Source organism: Macaca mulatta, chromosome 12 (genome assembly GCF_049350105.2).
Source record: "Macaca mulatta isolate MMU2019108-1 chromosome 12, T2T-MMU8v2.0, whole genome shotgun sequence".
In the NCBI taxonomy this organism is placed as follows: Eukaryota; Metazoa; Chordata; class Mammalia; order Primates; family Cercopithecidae; genus Macaca; species Macaca mulatta.
In genome coordinates, this window is record NC_133417.1 from 87,930,140 (window position 1) to 87,955,180 (window position 25,041).

At 36.0% G+C, this 25,041-nt stretch overlaps 1 protein-coding gene across 2 annotated transcripts in view; it reads right to left on the minus strand.

The window, feature by feature from the left end:
• The window catches only part of NCKAP1 (NCK associated protein 1), a 110,954-nt gene that overhangs the window by 76,359 nt on the left and 9,554 nt on the right, over window positions 1-25,041 (minus strand). For both annotated transcript variants that reach the window (XM_015110506.3, NM_001266519.1), the window contains 1 exon segment: window positions 19,904-20,014. In XM_015110506.3, the coding sequence (XP_014965992.1) occupies window positions 19,904-20,014 (111 nt within the window).

Sequence of the window (25,041 nt, forward strand, 5' to 3'; positions counted from 1 at the left end):
ATTCCAATAAATGATCTAGAACCTTGATACTCTTGAGTGCAGTTTGCTGAATAGCCACTCCCACACCATTTAGGAGCATGTTAGAAAAGCAGAATCTCAGGCTTACCTCAGATCTACTGAATCTGAATCTGCCTTTTAACAAGATACCCAGGTGTTGTAAACATACATTAAATGTGTAAGAAGTTTATTCAGAACATGAGAAAACTGGAAAATATAAGTGGCTCAAAATATCAGATTTGCTATCAAAGCCTATACAAGGCTGAGGCCTTCATATGGTTCTGAATTACACTTAGGAACATTAGGGTGAAGATGCCTCCACACATAATTGTACTGAACCACTGTGATATGTCAGAAATTTTACAGCAGTGAGCCTAACTAACATCAGAGGAATTTTTTTTTAAACTACAAAAAGCCAATTTAAAACAGTAAGCACAGCAGTCTGCTAGACCCTACTATTATAAGGGTAAACCACCCTAAATATTGCACTCCCTGAAGACATTTAAAGAAGTAATTCTATCTAGAAAATATTCACACTCAAGCCTGTAATCCCAGCACTTTGGAAGGCCAAGATGGGTGGATCACCTGAGGTCAGCAGTTCAAGACCAGCCTGACCAACATGGTGAAACCCTGTCTCTACTAAAAATACAAAAATTAGCTAGGCGTGATGACGCATGCCTGTAATACAACCTACTCAGGAGGCTGAGACAGAATCGCTTGAACCTGGGAGGAGGAGGTTGCAGTAAGCCTAGACTGAGCCACTGCACTCCAGCCTGCGTGACAGAGATGAGACTCCATCTCAAAATAAAAAGAAAATACTCACAAACGAAATATTTCATTACTACCCCTAAATACCAGACAAATTAAGACATATACTTGTAGTGACTATTTTTAGCTTCATCTGTGAGAGTAGCTGACTCTATTTTGCACAACATAATCTGTTTCAGAACAATTTCATGTTTATATATGCACATTTTAATCCTTACTACTCCAAAAACATCAAGTGAATTACTTACTACCTTATTCGACAACATTAAACATTTAGAATTGACGTCTTAGTCCTTTTTCCTGCTTTTCAGTACTTTAAACTTGAGTTTCAAAATACAATAGGTGAAAGTACATTCATAATAATAAGATATGAACGGTATAATTTGGTTTACATTGGGCTTAATAATCCCAATTTATTTTAGTTGCCCTAGTGTAATTTTATTAATTGTGTCCCCTTCCCTTCCAACTTCTGTGTCCTAGTCTGAACAATAAATAATACGGTTACCATCTTACTATGAGCCTTAAATGGTCTTAAATACAAATCTCATTTTCCATATTAAGAACCTAAGAACTACAGACCTTAAAACAACCTTCTTAAAGTTACAACTACTTAATGACAGAGCCAAGATTGGAAATCTCATCTCTTTACTTCTGAAAGTGTTCTTTCTACCATTCTACATGCCCATCGTTTCCCTTTTTAATAAAATCTCACAGGCTAAATTTCTCATTCAACTTTATTTCCCCCAAAGTCATATATGACCAGACTCTACTTAGCTACAAACATTTATCAAACAACTACTAGATGCCTAAATTCAAAACAGTCAAGCTTTCAAGGCCCTCCACAATCTGGCCCTAACTTACTTTTCCAATCTACATTTCCCCTACATGTATTCACACACTACATATGGTAGCCAAAACAATCTATTCACTACCTTCTATACACATCTCCTGCTTTCTTACTGTTTCCTCTACTGGAATGTCAGAATCCCACCATTTAAACATGTCCAAACCCCACTATTCCTAAAGCACTTAGTTTAAATGCTAATCCCATTTCCAGAAAACCATACCTGATTGAACTCCCTCCCTGAAATGCTAACATCTCCCTCCTCTAAACATGTATAATGTCTAACAGTAGCTATCACTTTCTATCTTCTATAATAGCTATCTCCAGCACAATTAGACAGTGTACCAAACTCAAGTTTTAATTTCCCTAGTCCATATCATACAGTTCCGGACACAGGAAGTATCCAATGCAAACATCTATCAGATAAGGGATTATAATGACAAACTTCAAAGACTATCAGTGTCAGATGATATGTTTTGGGAGGTGATGCTAGAAAGCATACCTTATGCAACCATGGCTAAGTGACAACATCTCCAGCCTAATACCCTCCTCATCAAAATGGAAGCTGATGTGGACAATTAACCAAGATAATGTACATAAGAATATGTAGCAATGCCTCGCAGCCAGAAGCTGTACATTAAATATTAAGTGAATAACAAAGGAAGTTTGCAGATCACTTCTTCAAAATAAGTACAATAAAACTTTAATATTCCTCAATATTAGCCATAGTATTTCTAACAAGAGCTGATATTTACTGAGCATACATTATGTGTCAGGCATCGATTGTTCCAAACATTTTACAGGTCTCTCACACAATCCTCTCAATATCTCTATGCAATCACGTTCCCCATTTCAATGAAAATAAATTCCATAAAGCCTGGGTGAAAGAGGTCAACTACAACAATGAAGAACAAAAGTGTCTACAACTCTCTTGCTTCAACTACAAAAAACGCTACATTTTAGTTCCTAAAGTGAGGGAGAGTAGATACTACCAAAAATTACTAGTATCTGCAACAAACTTTTCTTAATTCAATATCTCATTGTTTTATAGAAAATAAAAAGCAGAAAATAGCCTCAGAACATAGGTAACACATTGTTCAAAGTAATACAACAGAACATCAGAAAAGTACTATTGTGAGAAAAAATTGATTCTATTCACTACACTAATACTTTATTTTGAGGATGGAGTCTTGCTCTATTGCCCAGGCTGGAGTGTAGTGGTGTTATGTCGGCTCACTGCAATCTCTGCCTCCTGAGTTCAAGCAATTCTCCTGCCTCACCCTCCCGAGTAGCAGGGACTACAGGCAGACACCATATATCCAGCTAATTTCTTTGTAATTTTAGTAGAGACGGGGTTTCACTATGTTGGCCAGGCTGGTCTCAAACTCCTAATTTTAGGTGATCCTCCCGTCTTGGCCTCCCAAAGTGCTGGAATTACAAGCATGAGCCACTGTACCCGGCCTCAATACACTAATACTTATAAAAGCATATTCATGTGATACATGCAAATATTTTAGCAAAGTATTTGTATAATGTTTTCCTTAAACTTTTTAGCTATGGGTCATTATTCTAAATATTCAAGAAAAATATGTAAAAACTGAAAATAAACTGGATAAACATCAGGCATGCTTACGGCAAGGAACCTATCTCTAAATTGAAAAGTCCTGGTAATTGATCTTTGTTCAATTAAGAAGCATTTTCCACACAAATATAAGTATCTAGAAAATTGATGGAAATTTATTATTTATTCTAAATCCTCAAGTATTTCATTCTTCCAGAGAAAAAGCAATGGCAAATTACTATAAGGAATTAGTGCCCACAGAGCTAAACCACTGAATACAAAGGAATGTGGGTATAGTTTTTATTCGCTCATTTCAATTATTACCTTCTACTGTTATTGAAATTGCTTATTCATAAATTATTTTTCTTAATCTAAGTTTTGCTAGTATTTTGTTCCTCTTAAAAAACAACCAAATTCAGAAGTTTGGTTTCAAGGAATGCCTTGCTCAAACTCTTAGTATGATATTCTAAGGCCAGGCTGTTTAAAGTAAGAGTGTACTGAGATGCTATTTGGGTAAATCTCTGCCTAAACTGTCCCAGCTACCACCCTAGTCATCAACTCTCATGTGGACCCCTACAGTAGCATCCTAACTAGTCTCTGTACTTCTGCTCCTGCCTCTTCAATCTTCTCCACATAGCAGCAGCCCAGTGAACGTATTTGGTTTTTTTCTTTCTTTTTTTTTTTTTTTGAGACGGAGTTTGGCTCTTGTTGCCCAGGCTGGAGTTCAATGGCACAATCTTGGCTCACCGCAACCTCCGTTTACCAGGTTCAAGCAATTCTCCTGCCTCAGCCTCGGGCCGAGTAGCTGGGATTACAGGCATGTGCCAGCATGCCCAGCTAATTTTGTATTTTTAGTAGAGACGGAGTTTCTCCATGTTGGTCAGGCTGGTCTCGAACTCCCAACCTCAGGTGATCCGCCCTCCTAGGCCTCCCAAAGTGCTGGGATTACAGGCGTGAGCCACCATGCCCAGCCACAGTGAACATTTTAAAGCACCACACTACCCTAAAAAAACTGATTCCACTGATGTTATGCAAGATGTTAACAGCACGTGAAGAATATAGGGGAATTCTATATACTGTTTTTGCAAATTTTCTGTAAGTCTAACAATACTTCAATATAAAATTCATTTTTTAATTCCAACAGTTTCATCTCACAATTAGAATAAAATACAAAATATTTACCAGTGCCTCAGAATAAAGTCTAAATCAAAGCCCTTGCCTATCTCTAAGACCTCATCTTCTTTCATGCTCCTCCACCGTCACTCAGTATAGTTGCCATATTGGTCTTTCAGCTGTGTTTGCATTCACCAAGTGTGTTCCCACCGCAGAGCCTTTGCACTTGTTCTTTCTCACGTCTGGGGTGCTCTTCAACATTTCTTAGCGTAGCTTACTCCCTCACCTCACTTCTCTTCTCTTCAGTGAGGGAGAGAAGATACTACCAATTTTAAAATTTCATTGCTAGTCATAAATGAACTTGATAGTAGGTATAAATTCATGTCTCAAATGAGTTTCTAAATTGATTTAATCCCTTGAATAAAATTCCCAAAGTTGGGTAAAATACTTCACATTATGTCCTTTCAGAGTAGGAAAGCATAAAAGAAATGAGTGGCAACTAACAAGACATATGCATATCAAACACAAGCAAATCTCTTAAGATTACCAAAAAATTCTAATTAACACAAAGAATAGTCATGTTTTAAAAGAACCTTAGGATCCTATTTAAAATTATTTGTAGTACATTTCTTTTTTCATATACAAAGTGATTTTACTGGCAGTAAATATTTCAGAAATGCATTTTTCTGAGGAAACGGTAGTAAATACATGTTAGGAAAATATATCCAGGCCAGGTGCGGAGGCTCATGCCTGTAATCCCAGCACTTTGGGAGGCCAAGGTGGGCAGATCACCTGAGGTCAGGAGTTCAAGACCAGCCTGGACAACATGGTGAAACCCATCTCTACTAAAAATACAAAAATTAACCGGGCATGGCAGGTTAGCCACCTGTGTTCCCAGCTACTCCGGAGGCTGAGGTAAGAGAATCACTTGAACCTGGGAGGTGGAGGTTGCAGTGAGCCAAGATTGTGCCATTGTACTCCAGCCTGGGCAAAAAGGGGAGGGGAGTGGGGGATGGGAGGGGAGTGGAGGGGATTGAGGGGAGGAGAGGGGAGGGGAGGGGAAAGGGGAGGGGGAAGGGGAAGGGGGAGGGAAGAGGGAAGGGGAGGGAAGACGGAAGGGGTGGGAGGAAGGAAGGTTGGTTATCCTAACACTAGCCTAGTAAAATGTGCATTACTGAATTACTGAGTGTTTAAGATATATTACCAAACTGAATCCTCTTAATACTTTTTCAAGGTACATTACTTTTTTTTATTGTGGTAAAATACACATAACATAAAATTTACCATTTTAACCTTTTCAAAGGGTGCCGTTCAGTGGCTTTAAGCACATCTGCACTGCTGTGCGACCATCAGCACCATCCATCTCCAGATGGTTTTCATCTTCTCAATCAAAACACATTTTAATCCTCATTTTGCAGATACAGAAACAGACCAGAAAAGGGTAAGATGCCAATCCGGGTCTACGAGATTTCAAAACTTGAAACACTTCTTCAATACACTTCAACATTCAAGTTGCTTTACAATGACATAAAAATAGTGTAGGGACAAGCTAAAGAAAACATTTGTATTTAATTATAGTATAATCAATTACACAGACTTAAACTTCTAAAAAATCTGATTCAACCCTTTCACTTTATAATTAATGTTATATTTCTCTAAATTCATATTGCTAGTCTTCTGATTAAATTAATTCTGGAATGCACAAAGAGTTTTCTATTAAAGAACTGAAAGGCAAAGAAAAAAAATTAAAATTTGTGTCCATGCCTCCTTGCAATAGAACTCTACTGCCTCTCCCATTAAGCACTGTTGTCTATTTTCCCACCCTTCCCATCTTGGCTGGCCTTGTGACTTGCTTTGAGCAATAGAAAGCAGCAGAAACAACAATGAGTCACTTCTAAGTCTAGGGCAAGGTCTTACAACTTCTGATTTTGCTCTTTTGGAACACTGTCCTGAAGTGCTGTACATGAAGAAGCCTGAGATCTCATATCACATAGAGAAAGGGCACTTCAGCATCCCTGCTGTTCCAGCTGGTCCCATCCCCCAGAATGCACCAGTGGAATGCACTGCAGCAACCTAAAACCAGTGAGACCAGCAGAGGAACTGCCCAGTCAACCCACAGAATCATAAGAAAAAAGCTGCTGTCGTTTTAAGCCACGAAATTTAGAGGTGATCAGTTATGCAGCAATAGGTTACTGAAACAATTAACATCAAGTTCAGCAATATAGATTAAAATAATTTCTATTTCACCACCTGAGCACATTAATGTGCCTCAGCTAAAACTTTTAAAAATTTAAGATTCTGGCTATAGATGGTCAAATTAAAGCAAACTTGAAATTAATTTTATCATCAGTGCTACAAAAATCACTAATTATATACCGTGGTATAGTGGGGTTGGTCAACCGTAACATTTTTGTATAAAAGGTATCACACTGCATTAATAATACAATTTACCTCATTTAATGGCACTATTTTCCATTACAAATAGAAATATAAATAGGTTAGTTCCTCTACATTCAATCTTAATAATTTTTTAAAACCCTTCTGTGATTAACTTACTTTCAAAACCAGTACACCAGGCATAAATCAAGCTTTTCTTACTGATTAGATGTCATCATTGTAATTGATAATTACACAGATTTATTTATGTCAAGGTGGCCTCAGATGCTATTGACACGTACAAGATAATCTGACATTAAATGGTCCTTGCCTGCTATACTTAAAGAGTTTTTATTTCTCTATCAATTATCATTTGCTCCTGATGAGAGTTCCTTTTAATGTACAGTGTGTCAGAAAATATACTTGTTACAATTTTGCCTAACTGACTCAACAAGCTTGGTCACAGGAGAACCAAAATGCTTTTCTCTGAATAAACTTCATTTATTCTAGAATACCATTTCTAGTTGTTCAAAATCATTTGGTTTTTTACAGCTTTATTAGGGTACAGTTTACTTACCATGAAATGTACCCATCAAAAGTGAAAAATAATTTTAGTAAATTAGAGTTGTGAAACTATTCACTCTATCCAGCTTTAGAACATTTCCATCATCCCAAACCCTTGTGCCCATTAACAGTTAATCCTGCTGTTACCCCCAAACCATAGGCAACTACTGATTTGCTCTCTGTCTCAATAAACTTTCCTTTTCTAGACATTTCCTATAAAAGAGAATCAGACAATATGCAGCTTTTCACATCTGGCTTCACTTACTCTGTTACAGCGTTTATCATAGTTTGTTCCTTTTAATTGGTGAGTAGTATTCTGTTAAAGGTGCACACCACATTTTGTTTATTCATTCATCAGTTAATAGGCATTTGAACTGTTTCCAGTTCGGGGCTATCATGAATAACAAATTCTGCTATGAACATGTCTTTGGGTAGACATATTTTCATTTCTCTTCGGATAAGTCCCAGAAGTGGAATTGCTTCCTTCCTAACTCTGAGATGTGATTCAGAGAGGCAAGTGACATGAAAAGTACAGATAAGTGAAGAATTACTGTAATAACATTTTATTCATTTAGACAACAAATATATTAACCTATTACATTACCAGGCATTGTGGCAGAAGCTGAGAAAAAATATGAATAAAGCACTGACCCTGCCCTAAACCAGCTCATTGTCTGGTGAGGGATGTGTATATAGGTATATAGGTGTACAGGGAACTCCCAATTGTTTTTTGTTTTTTGGTTTTGTTGGCTTTTTTGTTCTTTTTAAGGTAAATATCCAGTTTTAGAAGCTGATTATCCAGTTTTAGAAGCTGATTAACTTCTTGGTGCAAGGTTGAAAGATGGTGAAAAACTACTATTCCCATATTCCCTTAAAGACAAAGGTTCTCACCAACTGGCAATAACATGAAAAGGGTAACAACAAAAACAAAATGTATACATTAGTGTGATAAAGACCACAATAAGAAAGGTCAGAGCTTCTAAGAGTGGTGAAAATGTAGGGAAGTTAAAGGAGAGGCTGCACTGAGTAGGTACCCAGGAATGATTTTTGGTACATGAATACATACTGACAGAGGGCATGACAGCTGATGTTAAGTTTTCTCAAGCTGTAAACCAGAATAAAGTTGATGTTTAAATTATCCTGGCTTCTGTCTGGCCTTTTTGGACATCTGTTGTTCTTGGGAGATTTGGAGACAAAGTGAGGTGGCATCACTGGGAGAATAGTTCCCACTTAAAATCTCTAATACTCTGCCTCCACAAATTCTTTCAACACAGAGAGGCCTCCTACCCACTCACTCTACCATCTTTTTACTGTCACTCATCCTCTTATGCCTTTTTTTTTTTTTTTTTTTTTTGAGATGGAATCTTACTCTGTCCCGGAGCGTAGTGGCATGATCTTGGCTTACTGCAGCCTCCACCCCCCAGGTTCGAGTGATTCTTGTGCCTCAGCTTCCCCAAGTAGCTGGGACAACATGCACACATCACCTCAACTGGCTACTTTTTTTTTTTTTTTTTTTTGAGATGGAGTCTCACTCTGTCGCCCAGGCTGGAGTGCAGTGGCCGGATCTCAGCTCACTGCAAGCTCCGCCTCCCAGGTTTACGCCATTCTCCTGCCTCAGCCTTCCATGTAGCTGGGACTACAGGCGCCCGCCACCATGCCCGGGTAGTTTTTTGTATTTTTTTAGTAGAGACGGGGTTTCACCATGTTGGCCAGGCAGGTCTTGAACTCCTGACCTCAAGTGATCTGCTCACCTCAGTCTCCCAAAGTGCTGGGATTACAGGCATGAGCCACTGTGCCCAGGCCCCCTACTTTCTTATCCATCTTAATTTTAAATGGCTCATCATTATAATTACTACCTTGTCCTTCCCTCCCTCGTTCATAACTGTCTGATAAAACCTACAGTAGTAGAAAAGCATATACTTATGCTGACTTTGATCTCAACCTGATTTCATGATCATTGACCATAACTGAGTGGCAATACTACTCAATTTTTTCTGTCAATTCATTTTCCTATTCTCCTAGATGATTATTCCACTCCTTTTTCTCTCTCTCAAATCCCTCAATAATCTTCCTCAACTTGACAGTCAGCTTAAACCTAACCTGAGATCTAGATTCACATAAACAATTGGCTATTTGATATCTCCACTCAGATTTCCAGTAAGCCTCTCAAACTTAACATGTCTAATATTGAGCTACTGGGTACTTTCCCCACTGCATTCACTGTACTACTCCCACCGCACTACCCCAAACCTATTTCTCCTGTTCTCTCACCCTATTATAGCTTGACATTTGTTCAAGCCAAAAACCTTAAAGTCTTATTTCTCACTGTCCATACAACCAACACCCAATTCCTCAGCAAATACTATAGGTTCTATCTTCAAAAATACATCCAGAATCTGAACACTTCTCACCTCAACCACCCTATTCCAAGCCACCATCAGCTCTCATCTCAATGATGGCAAATTTCCTAACTATTCTCCCTATTTTTACCTTTGCTCTCCTGCAGACTATTCTCTACCAAGTAGCCATAGTGATCACAGTCATATCACTTCATTCCTCTACTACTGCCCTCCTATGGCATCTCAACACACTCAAGGTAATTAGCTAAGGTCCTTACTATGGTCCAGAAAGCCCTATATGACCTGCCTATTCATTACAACCACTAGCACTTCATGTCCTACTACGGTGCCCCTCAATCATCTACTCTGCTCATAATGCCCTCCTTGTTCCTGAACATGCCAGGCAAGTATCCACCTGAGCCTTTGGAGCTGAGGTTCCTTCAGCACAGAACACTCCTCCCCTAGCTAAACTCATTCCCTTGTATCTTCAAATCTCTGCCCTAATGCTTTCTTCTCAGTAAGGCCTTTCCTGGTCACCCTAAGTAAATTAGCATCTGCCAGGCATTAGTGTTATGCATTTACCCTGCTTTGCTCTTCCTAGAACTCTTTACCTGGTATTATATTCTTATTCGTTCATTATTTATTTCTGTTCAACATAGTAAGCTCTATAAGGATAGACTTCTGTTTGTTCACTGCTGGATCCTTCTCTTCCAGAACACAACTTGGCTTATAGAAGGCACTCAATAAAGGACTTAAATAAATAAATGAATAATCACTAGAGAATGTGATAGAAACATACATAGGCAGAACTTAAACTAATTTGGAAAGGTCAGGGAAAGCTTCTCTGAATGGTGACATCTAAGCACAGACCTGAAAGACAAGCTAGCCTAGTGAAAGAACATGGGAAAGAGAGACTATTCCAGATAGTAAAAACTGCACAAACAAAAGTCCAGAGGCAAAAGAAACGTGGCCATTTGTTCAGTGAAAGTATAAACATACTTTTCCCAAATACAACACTCCTTTAAAAAATAAAGCAAGCAAATATATTTTCCTTAGGTTCTACATTCTATCCTACACTAGACAATTGGAATTAACATAGTATACTAGCCTGCATACTCTTGGCCAGGGACCATTAATGTACCTATTGAAAATATTCTTAGCCAAGATGAGTGCTAGGAAGAATAAAAGAAAGTAAGTACTCTGCAACATGTATGATTTATTCCATTGTAGTTTTTATTGTGTTATTTTCGATCTTGGCAATTAACTTTAGATCTGACAAAAGGTAGTACTGAATCTGCCATGAAGAAACAATGAGAAGATAACATGCTAAAGGTACTTTAAAGGCACAAGGTTAAAAGTGGCTAAAGGCCCCAAAGAAATGACCAAGGAAACCAAAGTTAAAGGTCAACAGGTGATTAGGTAGTGATAATGTCCTCTGCTACCATGAAGGGTATCAAAATCACCACTGCAGCCAAACAGACTAATGACTGAAAGCTGAAAAACTATCACTTAGAGGCAAGACATAACTTCAGGAAATTTGAAAGTATGGAAAAATGATTAGAGATGCCAGAAAGGTATATACTTGAAGGCTATGCTATGGAACCCCAGTGTAATGCTTATTGGCAGTCTCATTTCCAGGAAAGCAGAAAGTCTCATTTCAGTTGAAGAGGTTATGAATATAGTTTAGTATGACAAAAATACAGAGTACATAAGATGCACAAAATAATATTCTGAAACCACAGGTAGTTATATAAAAAGGATAAGAAAGGAGATGTTTTAAAATAGATGTATTTTGGGATCATAAGAACCACCCCTGAGAATATGAAAAAAAAGCTTAAAAATTCATTCACACACACACAAATTCTAAATGCATTTTTAGGGGATTCTCAAACTCATGAAAATTCAGTGGAAAACCGCAGGTAAAATCATTACATTGAAGACAAAAATATAACCCATAATGAAAGCTACACAGCAGGCTTTTATAAACTATCTAGATTGATGTTAGAAGACAGAAAGTTAGAGGAGAGTAGGTTCCAGGGGGAAAAAAAATTATAAAAAGATGACATGATTATCAGGCCAAATAAATTTAAAGATAGTAAAAAGGCTTATAACTATAATTTCAGAAAGTCATGGTATAACTATGAAACTGTAAAATAATTTTAAGTAAATGATAGAATTTAGGAAGAGAGATTCCTTTTCTCTTTAATGCTAAATATATTATTCATCTTACAGCCCAAAGTGTGACAACGGAATGAAGAAACACAAACCAAGCACTTAGGCCTTTACTAATACATTTTTTTTCAACCAACATATAATAAATATAGCATCAGAACACTGTATAATTACAAAACCAAAAAAAAAGCATAAACAATTTTGACATGAAAATAAAAGGATAAATGGATAAATAACCAAGGGTGAGGAAATTAAAAAAAAAAAAAAAAACTATATTGAAGTTAAAAATGGAAGTAATCAATGATCCAAAAATACTAACAAAAATCACTGGGAAAAAGGCTTGAGGGGGGAAGTAAGGGGAAGTAAACTGAGCAAGCTAAATCCTCATCTTTTGTTGCATAGAAGAGAGACTGTCTAAAGTTGGTAACTGAAGTTATAAGGGAATAAGCATATTTGTTATAGTTCTAGCAGTAACCTGTAGAAATAACTAAAAATAGAAGTTCCCTCTGAGGAATACGACTAGGGTAGGAAAAAGTAAAGTAGGAGATATTCACTTTTCATCCTAAATTCTTCTGGACTATTTATTATCATGTATTCACGTTCTTTAGGCAAAAATAAAAAGCAAAAAATTTAAATCACTTTAGGTAGGTCACCAGTGCTGATGCAATTCCCTGCCACTATTTGACCTATTTCAATTACTTTCCAAATATATCAAAGCAAGGCTTACTTGCATCTCCTGAGGAGTTCTTTTATTTATGGTTTTGTCAAGATAGAATTAAAGACTTCTGTATGTCAAAGAGTCATTAACAACTCAATACTGATGATACCTTTTTAAAAGAACATTGACATTTCAGTTAATTCTCATTGTATCAAAACTGCTTAAATTCTGGCAATGTTTAATTGCTCAGGACCAAATATTCCTTTGATTTTCCACTAGGGTATATATATTTATTCATGATGAAGTATGTTGTTACAACTCCCAGTTATATTATTTTACAGTAAGATGATTCCTTCTAAACCAAACTCTTATTTGTTGGCCTACTACATGCCAGTCAACAGGGATTCAAAGACGAGTGTGTGGTCCAGGAAGATGCAGACATCAGGTACCACAGAGAAAGTGATTTTTTGTTTTGTTCTGCTTCTCCTGGTGGAGGTTGGAGGGAGAGAAGAAGGGAAGGTGAAAGTAAGAGAGATTGGACGGCATAAAAATCAATGTTTGGATTAACATGGCATTTGTCCCAGCAGGAAATGTAGACCTGAAGGGGATAAATTCAAGTGACATTATAGTGGGGAACCCGGACGAGCCATATATGACAAGTTTGATATTTTTTACAAGTCAAAAGGGATTCTGAAGGTTCTAGTTTAGATAACCAAGTGGAGGGTGACAGCTCAAGGGGGGAAACACAAAAGAGAAAAAAAAGGTAGGATAATCACATGTTCCATATTGGATAAAAAGTTTTCTGTTTAGCTTGTGGAGCTGTCCAAAGGGGTAGCCAGAATTCAGTTCCAGAGCAGCAGTCCCTAACCTTTTTAGCACCAGGGACCAGTTTCATGGAAGACAATTTTTCCATGTACTGGGGTGGAGGGGTGGCGGGGTGGTTTGGGGTGACTAAAGCACATTACATTTATTGGGCACTTTATTTCTATTATTACATTATAATATATAATGAAATTACACAACTCACCATAATGTAGAATCTGTGGAAGCCCTAAGCTTGCTTTCCTGCAACTTGATGGTCCCATCTGGGGGTGATGGGAGACAGTGACAGATCATCAGGCATTAGATTATCTCCTAAGGAGCTTGCAACCTAGATCCCTCGCGTTCACAGTTCACAACAGTGTTCACTCTCCTATGAGAATCTAATGCCACTGCTAATATGACAGGAGAAACAGCTCAGGCAGTAATGTGAGTGATGGAGAGTGGCTGTAAATACAGATGAAGCTTAGTGTACTCACCCACCACTCATCTCCTGCTGGGCAGCCGGGTTCCTAACAGGCCATAGACTGGTACCTGTCTGTGGCCTGGGGGTTGGGGACCCTGATCTAGAGCACAGAATATAGGAGATCGTATATGTACTTAGTTGAAGCCACAGCGGTAAGTGCTTTCATACACATACACCACAGGTGGGAGAAGTCACTTAGAAATACCCACATTTAAAGGGTACCCAGAAGAAAAGCCAGCAAACTAGACCAAAAAGTCAAAGAGGTAAATGTTAACAGCTTCCATTCTTCAAAAGCAATTTGTCACACACTGTACTACGTGCTTTAGGAAGCAACGAACTACTCCTTGAGATTGGTATTATCACCATTTTGAAAATAAGAACAATGATACCTGGCTGGGTGCGGTGGCTCATGCTCATACCTATAATCCCAACACTTTGGGAGGCTGAGGCAGACGGACTGCCTGAGGTCAGGAGTTTGAGACCAGCCTGGCCAGCACGGTGAAACCTGTCTCTACTAAAACAGAAAATCAGCCAGGCATGGTGGTAGGCACCTGTAATCCCAGCTACTCGGGAAGTTGAGGCAGGAGAATCGCTCAAATCCAGGAGGCAGAGGTTGCAGTGAGCCAAGATCATGTCATTGCACTCCAGCCTGGACAACAGAGCGAGACTCCGTCTCAAAACAAAACAAAGCAAAACAAAAAAAACAAAAAACAAACAAAAAGAACAATACCTTAAGATGTTAAATAATTTGCCCAAAATCAGCCAGCTAGTAAGTGGAAAGACCAGAACTCAAATTCTGCTTTACTGAATCCAGAGTCCATCCTCTTAACCAGTATGTTACTATCTTAATAGGAATCGCGACAAAACAAGGAATGCCCTCTTAAAGACAAGTTAGGAAGGAGTTAAATATGCCTACCGTTTCTTTCTAAGTCCTTACCAAACCACAGTGCGTGCATGTGTCAAGGGCCTCCCTACACCAATTCCACCACCCCACCCCTAAAACACATTTATGTTTTTAGGAGCTGAGACTCTTGCTCTATTTCTGGGTTACTTTCAATAATACCATTAATGAGATGTATTTGAATAGTTCTACTAAAAAGTACAACCTTTTTTTAGCTAAAATTAACTCAATAACTTTTAAAAAGTGTCGATAAGTTCAGGTCCTGACATAAGTCTAAGGCAATGTTTGAATACAAGTGAAAGCTGGCTATGTTAGAGTGTATTAAATAGTTCCATTCACTAATGGGACATTTATTGAGTGCCTCTTAAGTATCAGGCGCTAGGGATAAAACAGAGTTTTAAAAGGCTCTATTGCTACGCCTCTGAACCAATTTTACTGCTGATTATTACACTTAGAGTTACTTTGTCTTTCCTAGAGTGACTTTATAAGCCACTTAAATAAAAAATATGTTTTACTTAACATCTTATAATTCTATGTTTTTTGGGAGAGGGGATAAATATCTATAACATAAAAGATTCCTCTAACTTAGGAAAACATAATTTTCAAATTATTTCAACAACAGCCTGTGTCCTAGTCTAGAATCCCTATATCACTCTTGTGACACTCTACTCGCCAGTAATGTCCCTATTCTTAAAGACTTCAAGATCTAATTCAACATATATAGGATAGTAATTTTTATCATTTCCTCATTGATTTGGAAATCAAATCCAAAATTTCACATTAAAATGTGTAATACGCTAATTCCATGATAACACTATTGTTCCAGATAATATTTTTACTGTTTTAAAAAACACAAACTACCCTTTTAGGTATAATGCAATATAGGAAAAGAGGCAAAAAAAAAAGTTTAAAAAATATTGGAAAAAAAATTAGAAAAGTTTTAACATACACCTGAACATTTGCTTACATTGCCTTTTAGGTTTCCTGGGCAAAATAATTTTTATGTGTTAATAAAATAAGAAAGGACTTTCTACTATTTTGTTCATCCAGAAAAATAAGAGATTCTCCTCCACATACTCTTAAGAAACCTACGAGAAACAAATTCTATTTGAGAGTTACACTTTCAAAATAATGAAAGCATTTATATTATAGATAAATTAGATAATCTTTCAGCTCAAAAATACTTTGCTTAATCTGAAATAAAATGAGGAACTCTATTAATACACATAACCTGGCACATATTCAGATAATAAGTGGTTGCTATAATTATAAAACTGGTATGGTTTTTATTCATTTTGAAATTCATTTAATCAGCTTGCTTTGAAGCATATGGGGCATTTAGTTCAACATCATGACCCAAGGAAAAAACCTCATTCCTTGGTCCCAGATTTTCCCTAAATACAGAATTAGAAATACAAAACTTGTTACAACTGGTCACAAAGGGCCCTTACCAAGAAAGTAAAAATGACTCAACAGAGTCCAACATCATCACTGTAGAAGCCATGTCTGTACCAATCCTGCTACCTGTCAGCAGTGCCTTCCTTTGTTGCATATCAAATAACTATGTGCTCAAGGACTCTAAAGGGATTAAAAAGTATGAAGATTAGGGCAGTTACTAAAAAAAATAAATAAAAAATGAAAAATAAAAAATAAACGATTTTTTTGGCTGCAAGATAAGAGCAGAATCTTGCAAGAATTCATTTTAGAAACTTCAAAATATATATATATATATATATATATATTGAGGCTGGGCGCGCTGGCTCAAGCCTGTAATCCCAGCACTTTGGGAGGCCAATCCAGGAGGATCACTTGAGCCCAGAAGTTTGAGACCAGCCTGGGCAACACAGCAAGACCCCATGTCTACAAAATATACAAAAAGTTAGCCAGGTGCGGTGGTTGTGCCCCTGTAGTTCCAACTACCTGGGAGGCTGAGGCAGAAGGATTGCTTGAGACCAGGAGGTGGAAGGTTGTAGTGAGCTGAGATCGCTCCACTGCACTTCAGCTTGGGTGACAAAGCAGGACCGTGTCTCAAAAAAAAAAAAAAAAAATGTATTTTCACCAGAAATCTGTTTTTTTGAGTACCTTTTCTGAAATTGGGGACATGCGTTACTTGTAAGACTTGAATCAGAGTAGAAATAGTACTAACCTAGGTCCCTGAGAAAAAGTAAGCATGTTCTGTTTCACCTATTTATGTAATAATCCAAAGCACAAGAAGAAGAAAGAAAAGACTGCGGTATCAATACCACTTCTACGGTGCACTTAGTAGCCAGAAATCCGCAACCTCCTATCAATCCTAGACACTACTATCTTTTCCAGTCTTTAAGCTCCATCAACTAATTCAATAAGTTAAAAAATAATAATAAAACTGAAATCTCACTTCTCATGTCTTGATTCGAGCTGGCTAGGAACTTCTCACCAAAATTTTAGCAGACCCAGATCAAAACTGAGATCACAAGACTTTATATATACCCAATACATAGTACTTCAGCAGATAAAAAAACAACAGAGTAGCATTACAAAGAGTAATTGTAAAGGCAATATGAAAAAACCCAGGCTTTGCAAACAAAACAAAGTAAATACTACAAGTAAGTCATAACATTCAACAACATTGTACAATCAACTTTATAGGTTAAGCACAGAATTACCACACCACCCAGCAATTCTTTCATAGGTTTATAAAGCCAAGAGAAATGAAAACATATCCATACAAAAATTTTCACATGTTTATAGCAACATTATTCATAATAGGCAAAAAAGTAGAACCAATCCAAACATCCATCAACTCATGAATGAATTAATAAAATGTGGTATATCCACACAATGGAATATTATTTGGCATTAAAAAGAAATGAAGATTGGGCACAGCAGCTCACAGTTGTAATCTCAGTGCTTTGGGAGGTCAAAGTGGGAGGACTTCTTGAGCCCAGGAGTCTGAGACCCACCTAGGCAACATAGCCAGACCACATCTGGATAAAAAATTTTTTAAATGTTTAAAAAACAGCTGAGCATGGTGGTGTGCACCTGTGGCCCTAGTTACTCAGGAGGCTAAGGGGAGAAGATCATTTTGGTCTAGGAGTTCAGTGTTAAGCTATGATGGCCACCACTGCATTCTACCCTGGATGACAGAGTGAAATCCTGTCTCTTAAAACAAAAAAAGTACTGATACATGCTACAACTTGGATAAACCTTGAAAATATTATGTTAAATGACAAAAACCAGTCACAGAAGACCACATATTATATTATTCCTGATGAAATCTTCAGAACAGGCACAGAGACAGAAAGAAAGTATATCAGTGGTTGCCTTAGGGCAGGGGTGTTGGCAGGAAATCAGGAGTGACTGCTAATGGACACGAAGTTTCTTTGGGTGGTGATGAAAATGTTCTAAAATTAACTGTGGTATTGGATGCACAACTCTGTGAATGTACTAAAAAACACTGAATTGTACACTTTGAATGGGTGAATTATACGGTATATGAATTATATCTCAATAAAACTATTATTAAAAATATCGATTTTGTGCAACAGTTAGAAAGAGAAGAAAAGCTATTAAAGAAAAAAAAAAAAAGGCATGATAATAAACAGTTTGCCCAGTATATCAAGAACAGCAGACTCTTAACTGGTCTTTTACCAGACAATTTTACTGTTGTTTCACCAGATATTTCTAATTTTCTAAGGAAAGAGCTACTATTAAGAAACAATGCACATTCTCACATATAAGTTTACACACAAACACATATGTAAACTAAGCTTCAACGATTCTCTGAAGAGCTCATGTCAGAAATTTTACGAGCTGTAAGAAAAAGAAGTGTATATAAAATAAATATAAGACAGATTTTCATAATAAAATCTCTTTTAGAGTACATAATCTCTCAGATGAGTTAGCCAATTAATGTCAGTAACTAAAAAAAAGTTCTCCACACAAATAATAGTGTTAAGAAATGCAAGTTTTGAATCACCTATTTTGTAATCAGGAACTAATTATAATGTTTTAATATATTGATATAATTATAAAACAATCTTTCTGGCTGGGCACAGCAGCTCATGCCTGTATTCCAGCACTTTAAGAGGTCGAAGCAGGAGGATCCCTTGAGCCCAGAAGTTCAAGACCAGCCTGGACAACATAGTGAGATCTCATCTCTACAAAAACAATCTTTTATGAAACCTCTACTAACCTGTACTCCCCAAAAACAGACTTGATTTTTTTTTAAATGCCTTAAAAAGCACTTTATCTGACTTCTTTTTATTGGTTCTTACTAGCATTTTCTTTCTACATGAAAGAGTTTTTAAGTAAAAGTAGTGTCAAAGGCTAAATACAAATCTTCAATGAACATACATGATTTGAGAAAACAAAAAGGTGACAATGTATCTTTTTATTTTTAAACTAGTCAAGTGCAGTAGTGAGAAGGGGCCAAAGAGTAGAACAAGGAGCTGGATCTGTAACTGATGGGGAACAATCAATTGAGATAACTCACTATTTTTGGACCAGCTGACAATATATCTTTTCAACAGAGCTTCTCAAAATCGAAGATCATATGTGAGAGGAAATTTCTAAACTAAATTTGTACGTAAAGCAAAAGAGGCAGCAAAGATAGTAACAAGAAAATATCAGAGAAAAAAAATAAAAAGAGAAGACAGGCAGAAAGATTCTGAGTCAAAATTTATATGAAAATACCACACTGAGGCGAAAAATAACTAATTTCCCAAAAGTAGTTATTCATAGAAATTATTATAAAGATATGTAAACATATCAGAAAGACTCTGAATATGACCATTCTTCAGTATACTAAGAAAAACTTTCCCACATGAAAAGTAATATGAGGATAATAAAGACCCTAACACAATCATTTTCTTATACTATTTAATCTTTAGAAATCATTGTCAATTACAAAAATACCAGAAAAACAAATACATTTTAAAACTAAACACAGCTAATTACTTAAAACAACAGAAGCTCTATGAAGACATTTACTAACTTCAACAGGAAGTTTATGACTATAAGAAACAAAAACATCCCAAGTAGTCACACAAGAATTTGGAATATATACATATCTATTACCTTACTCTTGTTGCAATTTGAAAGGGAATAAATATATAGGAATCTAAGATCTTATCTTTTCTGTAATAAAGTGGCAATGTCGATAAGAGTTATTTTTTCTGGTCTCAGACACAAGAATATTGTCTCAAAAAAAACTCTTAAGGTATATAATCTGTATATCAAAATGTTAACAATTAGGTAAAGAAGAGCTGCTATAAGCACTGTGTTGACCACTGTTTATCTAAAAGATGGTTAAAATCAAGTAATAGAAAAATTTAGATAACTTACATTGTTGTTGCGGGTTTCTACAGCAGGGAATTTTCTGACTATGAATTTCACAGCAGATTCCAGGTTTTTGTCAATAAGGTAGGATGGTTTTGCCTTGGGGTCCCCACATGCCTATAAAACAACAGTAATAAAAAAAGTGAAATGCACCCTTCTTCTAAAATCAAAAATAGCAAATCTGCAATTAGAAATTAAAGAGATATTTATTGTTTTTGGTGAGCAGGTGATAAAATGAATAGGCAAAGTGCAGGGATTGTCACAGCTGAAATATGCAATGGGAGACAGTACAGAGATGTTCTTCTACTGAAAAAAAATGCATGGAAAGTTTCAAAGCAGTTAGCGCAGAACAGCAGTGAAGGAAAAAGCTCAAACCTAAAAAAAAGAAAAAGAAAAAAAAATTCTTGGTTTGAGGTAGGATTGTATTCATCTGAAGCTAATAAAATATTACAAAATTAAATATTCAGTAGAGTACTAGACATGTTTCTTTCTAAGTGTTATAAAATAAAAGCTTATGTTTAAATGTCTTTTCCAAAATGTTTTCCTCATTCACTTGAAACATTTTAATACAAGAGCCCTAGTTCAAAAGAACTGGAAGCTGCTAAAATTGTCTTTATAGTGCTAAGGTGTGTTGCCTGATCCTCTGAGTATCTGAGTTACAACATTGTTTTCCATCATACCAGGAGCACTTCAAACAATGAATCTACATCTGTTCTATATATCATAAGCACAGAACAAATGGATATGTTTACATTTTGACCATATCAGCAGTACAGCATTCTCTGCAGTAAACCGTAAGGCACTATACAAATGTAAGGTATTATTATTAGAAAGAACTTTCTACCTGAACTACTACAATACAGAATATAATCTTGAATACTGTTCTTGTTTCATTAGGTGACATTTAATTAACTGCTTCCTAGTGAGATGTTATTCCTTAGGGAATTACTAAAATTATAACATTTCTATTTAACTTCTTTTTATTGCATTTTAAAAAGGATGTGTCCTTTGAAAAGTTGTATCTGTCTGCTATGTGTGAGGAAATATACTACTGCAATTTTATATTTTTCCATTGTTTACTATGGCTATGTTGTGGATTGCAGAAAGAGAAGTTATGAAACATGAAACTGATCTGAAAGCGGGCAAGCGGGCAGAGGGAAGGTGAAAAGCTTTGCAAACCTTCCAAACTTGTCCTTGCTGGGGAAGCATTGTAATAAAAAGAGAGAAAATTACGTGTAAACAATGATTGTCAAACTATGATACACGTTTCAGAAGAAAACTTATGCACTGCAGACTATGAAAAACAGAACAAGATTAGAATTATATGGTGCTACAATTTTAAAGGTATTCTAAGTAGCGAGTTTTAGTATAAAATAAATTTATAGAGTTTATACTATTCATATAAATACTACTGTGTACGTGTACAATCAGGTCAGTTTCTTGGTGCTCTTTCTAAACCAACTTAAAATAATACTAGAAAGAAGGAAAATAAAGACTACATGCAGCTATAAAAACAGGAGCAAAACCATCAGTGAAATTTTACATACCTTAAAAAGAAACGGTAGCCAAGAATAAAAATAAATCGTTATTGGATGACTTTTGTATTTCAGCTCAAATTGAAACTATTTTTCAAACATCACCTAACTTCCTACCACGCCAAAGTATAAAAATCAATGTGAACATTCCTACATTTTCCAAATGGAAATAGGAATGCAGTAAGAAAGCTCTTAATTCTCAAATATAATGAAATAAAACAAAATCTTAAGAAATGTAAACTTCATAATCTTTAACCAGATTGACATTACTACTATGTATATTCCATTTCAACATCATAAATATTAAAATATATCCAACTTTCCCTGAGTAGACTATCATTTCTTTAAAATATTCTTAAAATCTTCCAATTTATATTCTTCCCCCCAAATATTATATAATAGCTAAGAATAATAACCATATAACTAAAAGTTTGCCCAAACACAAATAGCTATAGATTAGCATTGCCTTACATCAATCGCATAATAAAAATCAAGTATCATAAACATGCTTGAGGTAGTGCAAAATCCTAAAGTGATTCCAAATTATGTACAGTTTTTTCATAAGTATTATCTTTCATATTCTAACTATGGAAAAATTTAGCTATCCATTCCTCTATTAGGGACTACCACATACAATGAAAATGACAGATCACCATATCCATTTCCCACAATCACAAATTTTACTGTTTAAGAATGTAAACATATAAACAACTTCTTTGGTTGATAACCAAACAAGCGTGTGTGTGCGTGTGTGTGTATACACACATATACATATATAAATGAGCAGCTCTTCCTTCTTACACTGAAAACAAAAAGAACAGAATTTTATTTTGTCCGAGTCCAGTGGCTCACACCTATAATTACAGCACTAGGGGCTAAGGGGCTTAAGCCAGAAGTTGGAGACTAGTCTGGGCAACATAGCATGACCCTGTCTCTACAAAAAAAATGTTTTAAATGAGGTTGTAGAGAAGTAAGCTCAGGGCTTTAAGAGAAAAAAAAAAATTATAAGGGCATGGTGGTGCACAACTATACTCCTAGCTACTTGGGAAGCTGAGGGAGGAAGATCACTTGAGCTCAGGAGTTCAAGGCTACAGAGCTATAATCACACCACTGTACCGCAGCCTGGGCCACAGAGTGAAGCTCTGTCTCTTAAAACTAAAAAAATAATAAAAAATAAATAAATAAAGGACCATATAATCTGCTTTCCCTGGAATTGATTTACCTTTTACCTTTTCCACACTGCTCAGTAGACATTATCTAACATACTTAATTGGGAGGCAGTATGCCTCAAAGGTTAAAAACAAATATTCTGGAATAAAACTGGCTGAGTTTCAATTTTCATGGCTTACTAGCCATGGGACCTAGAATATATTACAAAATATCTCCTAATCTATGTTTCTTCGCCTGTAAAATGGGGAAATTAGTACTTACCTCACAGGGTTATTACAAGGACTAGGAGATAAAGAATCCATGTAAAGCATTTAGCAAAATGATAAGCACATAAGTGCTCTAAAAATGCTAGCTGCTTTTTAATAATAGCTATAATGATGATAATAATTATCCAAGTCTAATATGAATAGTAATCATAGTAGTAACAGTTTTTATATCATAATATATATAGAACTAGCAAGTTAGTGTTAACTTTCTCATGCAACTATTAAACACAATTCTCTCTCTCAATCAAATATTTCCTTTATTCAATTCAAGCCTAAACATCTAAATATAGCCTAAACACAGTCTAAAGTCTACATTTGTTGTAACTGTACAGAGTTTAACCTAATTGTTAAGAACCTGAGTTTCAAGACAGGCTGTCCATGTTCAAAATCTTGGCTCCATCACTTAACAGCTCTGTACCCATGAGCAAGTGATACTCCCTATCTGTGCCTCAGTTTCTTCATCTGTTAAACGCATAATAATTACAACCTATGCTAAGAAGTTTTTATGTTCACATGAAAGTGTATCTGCAGACTTTATAAGAGTATTTGGCATACCAAGAGCACCCAAAATATGCCAATAAAAAATAAGAGGTTAATAGATACAGAAGTACTGGGCCCCATCTTATCTTTTTCTAAAATCCACTTACTTGATGTATTTGCTTAATAACAAGAGAGACACTTGTATGGGGAATACTTAGGCAAAAAAAGAAGTATATGAAAAAAATAAACTGACATGACTAAAAGTTATCAGCTAGAAGAAATATATCCTGGCAAAGAACCATAACAAATAATTCAGGTAAGAAGGCTGATTGGGCATGGTGGCCCACAACTGTAATCCTGGCACTTTGGGAGGCTCAGGTGGGAGGATCACTTGAGGACAGAAACTAGAGACAAGCCTGGGCAACACAGCAAGATCCTATCTCTACAAAAAAATATTTTAAAAAAATTTTAAGGTTTCCTACTATACTAAAACAGTATAGCAAAATTCCAACTAACCAGAAGTTATAGTTTATAAAAATTCATCTTATTCCCCACCCAAACTCAAAAAACTTTCATTTTGAGGACAAAAAAATCACAACTTGCAGTTTCAGAAAACAGCCTGCTATTGGTATACTTGAAACCATGTATCTTCCTATTACATCTACAACATTACACAAAATTAATCCTTAACTCAAAGTCATCGCCTTTTGAACTACCAAATTTTTAAAAACTAAATACGCTATTATATTTAGTTATCAAAACATTTTAGACTAATATATTTCAGAAAGGCTTACCACAAAGACTTAATCAAAAGATTTAACATATTACCAATTCAATTAAACATCTGAGCATTTCTATTCCCCCATACTCCCAAAAATAGAAAAAAAGGAAAGGTGAATACAATGTAAAATGATGTCTGAATCCCTGAATTTTATAGCCCTACCATAAAAAACTTTTTCAGAGAATTGATTAAAAGAGGTATTTCACTACACAGAAAGAAAACTATGTATAAAGTACAGAATTGAAAAATGAAAACTTCCCCAAGTACCCTGTTTTACTTTATCTTGAGTCAGCATATTTTCATAAAACATAAAATACTATAATTTCAAATTTCAGAAGATCTAAAATAAATGTAAGTATTTATATAGTTAAATTTCCAGTTCTCAGAATTGGAACTTTATTCTCCATGAATATTCTAATTATAATCTTTTAAAAGTTAGGACTATTTAATGTGGCAGATAAAATTATAGTAATGTTAAAGGATACACTTAAACATAATAATTAAAAGTCTTGTCTCTTGGGTCCAGTGAATAATAGCCTATATGACCTTAGGCAAGTTGCCTAACCTCTCAGCCTCAGTTAACTAACCTATAAATTGAGGATATTATTACTACCTACTGCATAGGTACACTGTTAAGATATTTAAAAGATAAGATACACATAAACTGTTTATTTTGGTACCTGGCACACATGTAGTTAATAAATAAGTTCTAAATAATTTTTTAAATAAAACTTCTTTATATACATGTATATACATAGTGAGTTCTCAATTACGGAAACAAGATTTTCCATAAAAACAACTCTAGGCTGGGCTCAGTGGCTCATGCCTGTAATCCCAGCACTTTGGGAGGCCAAGGCGGGCAGATCACGAGGTCAGGAGTTCGAGACCAGCCTAGCCAACATGGTGAAACCC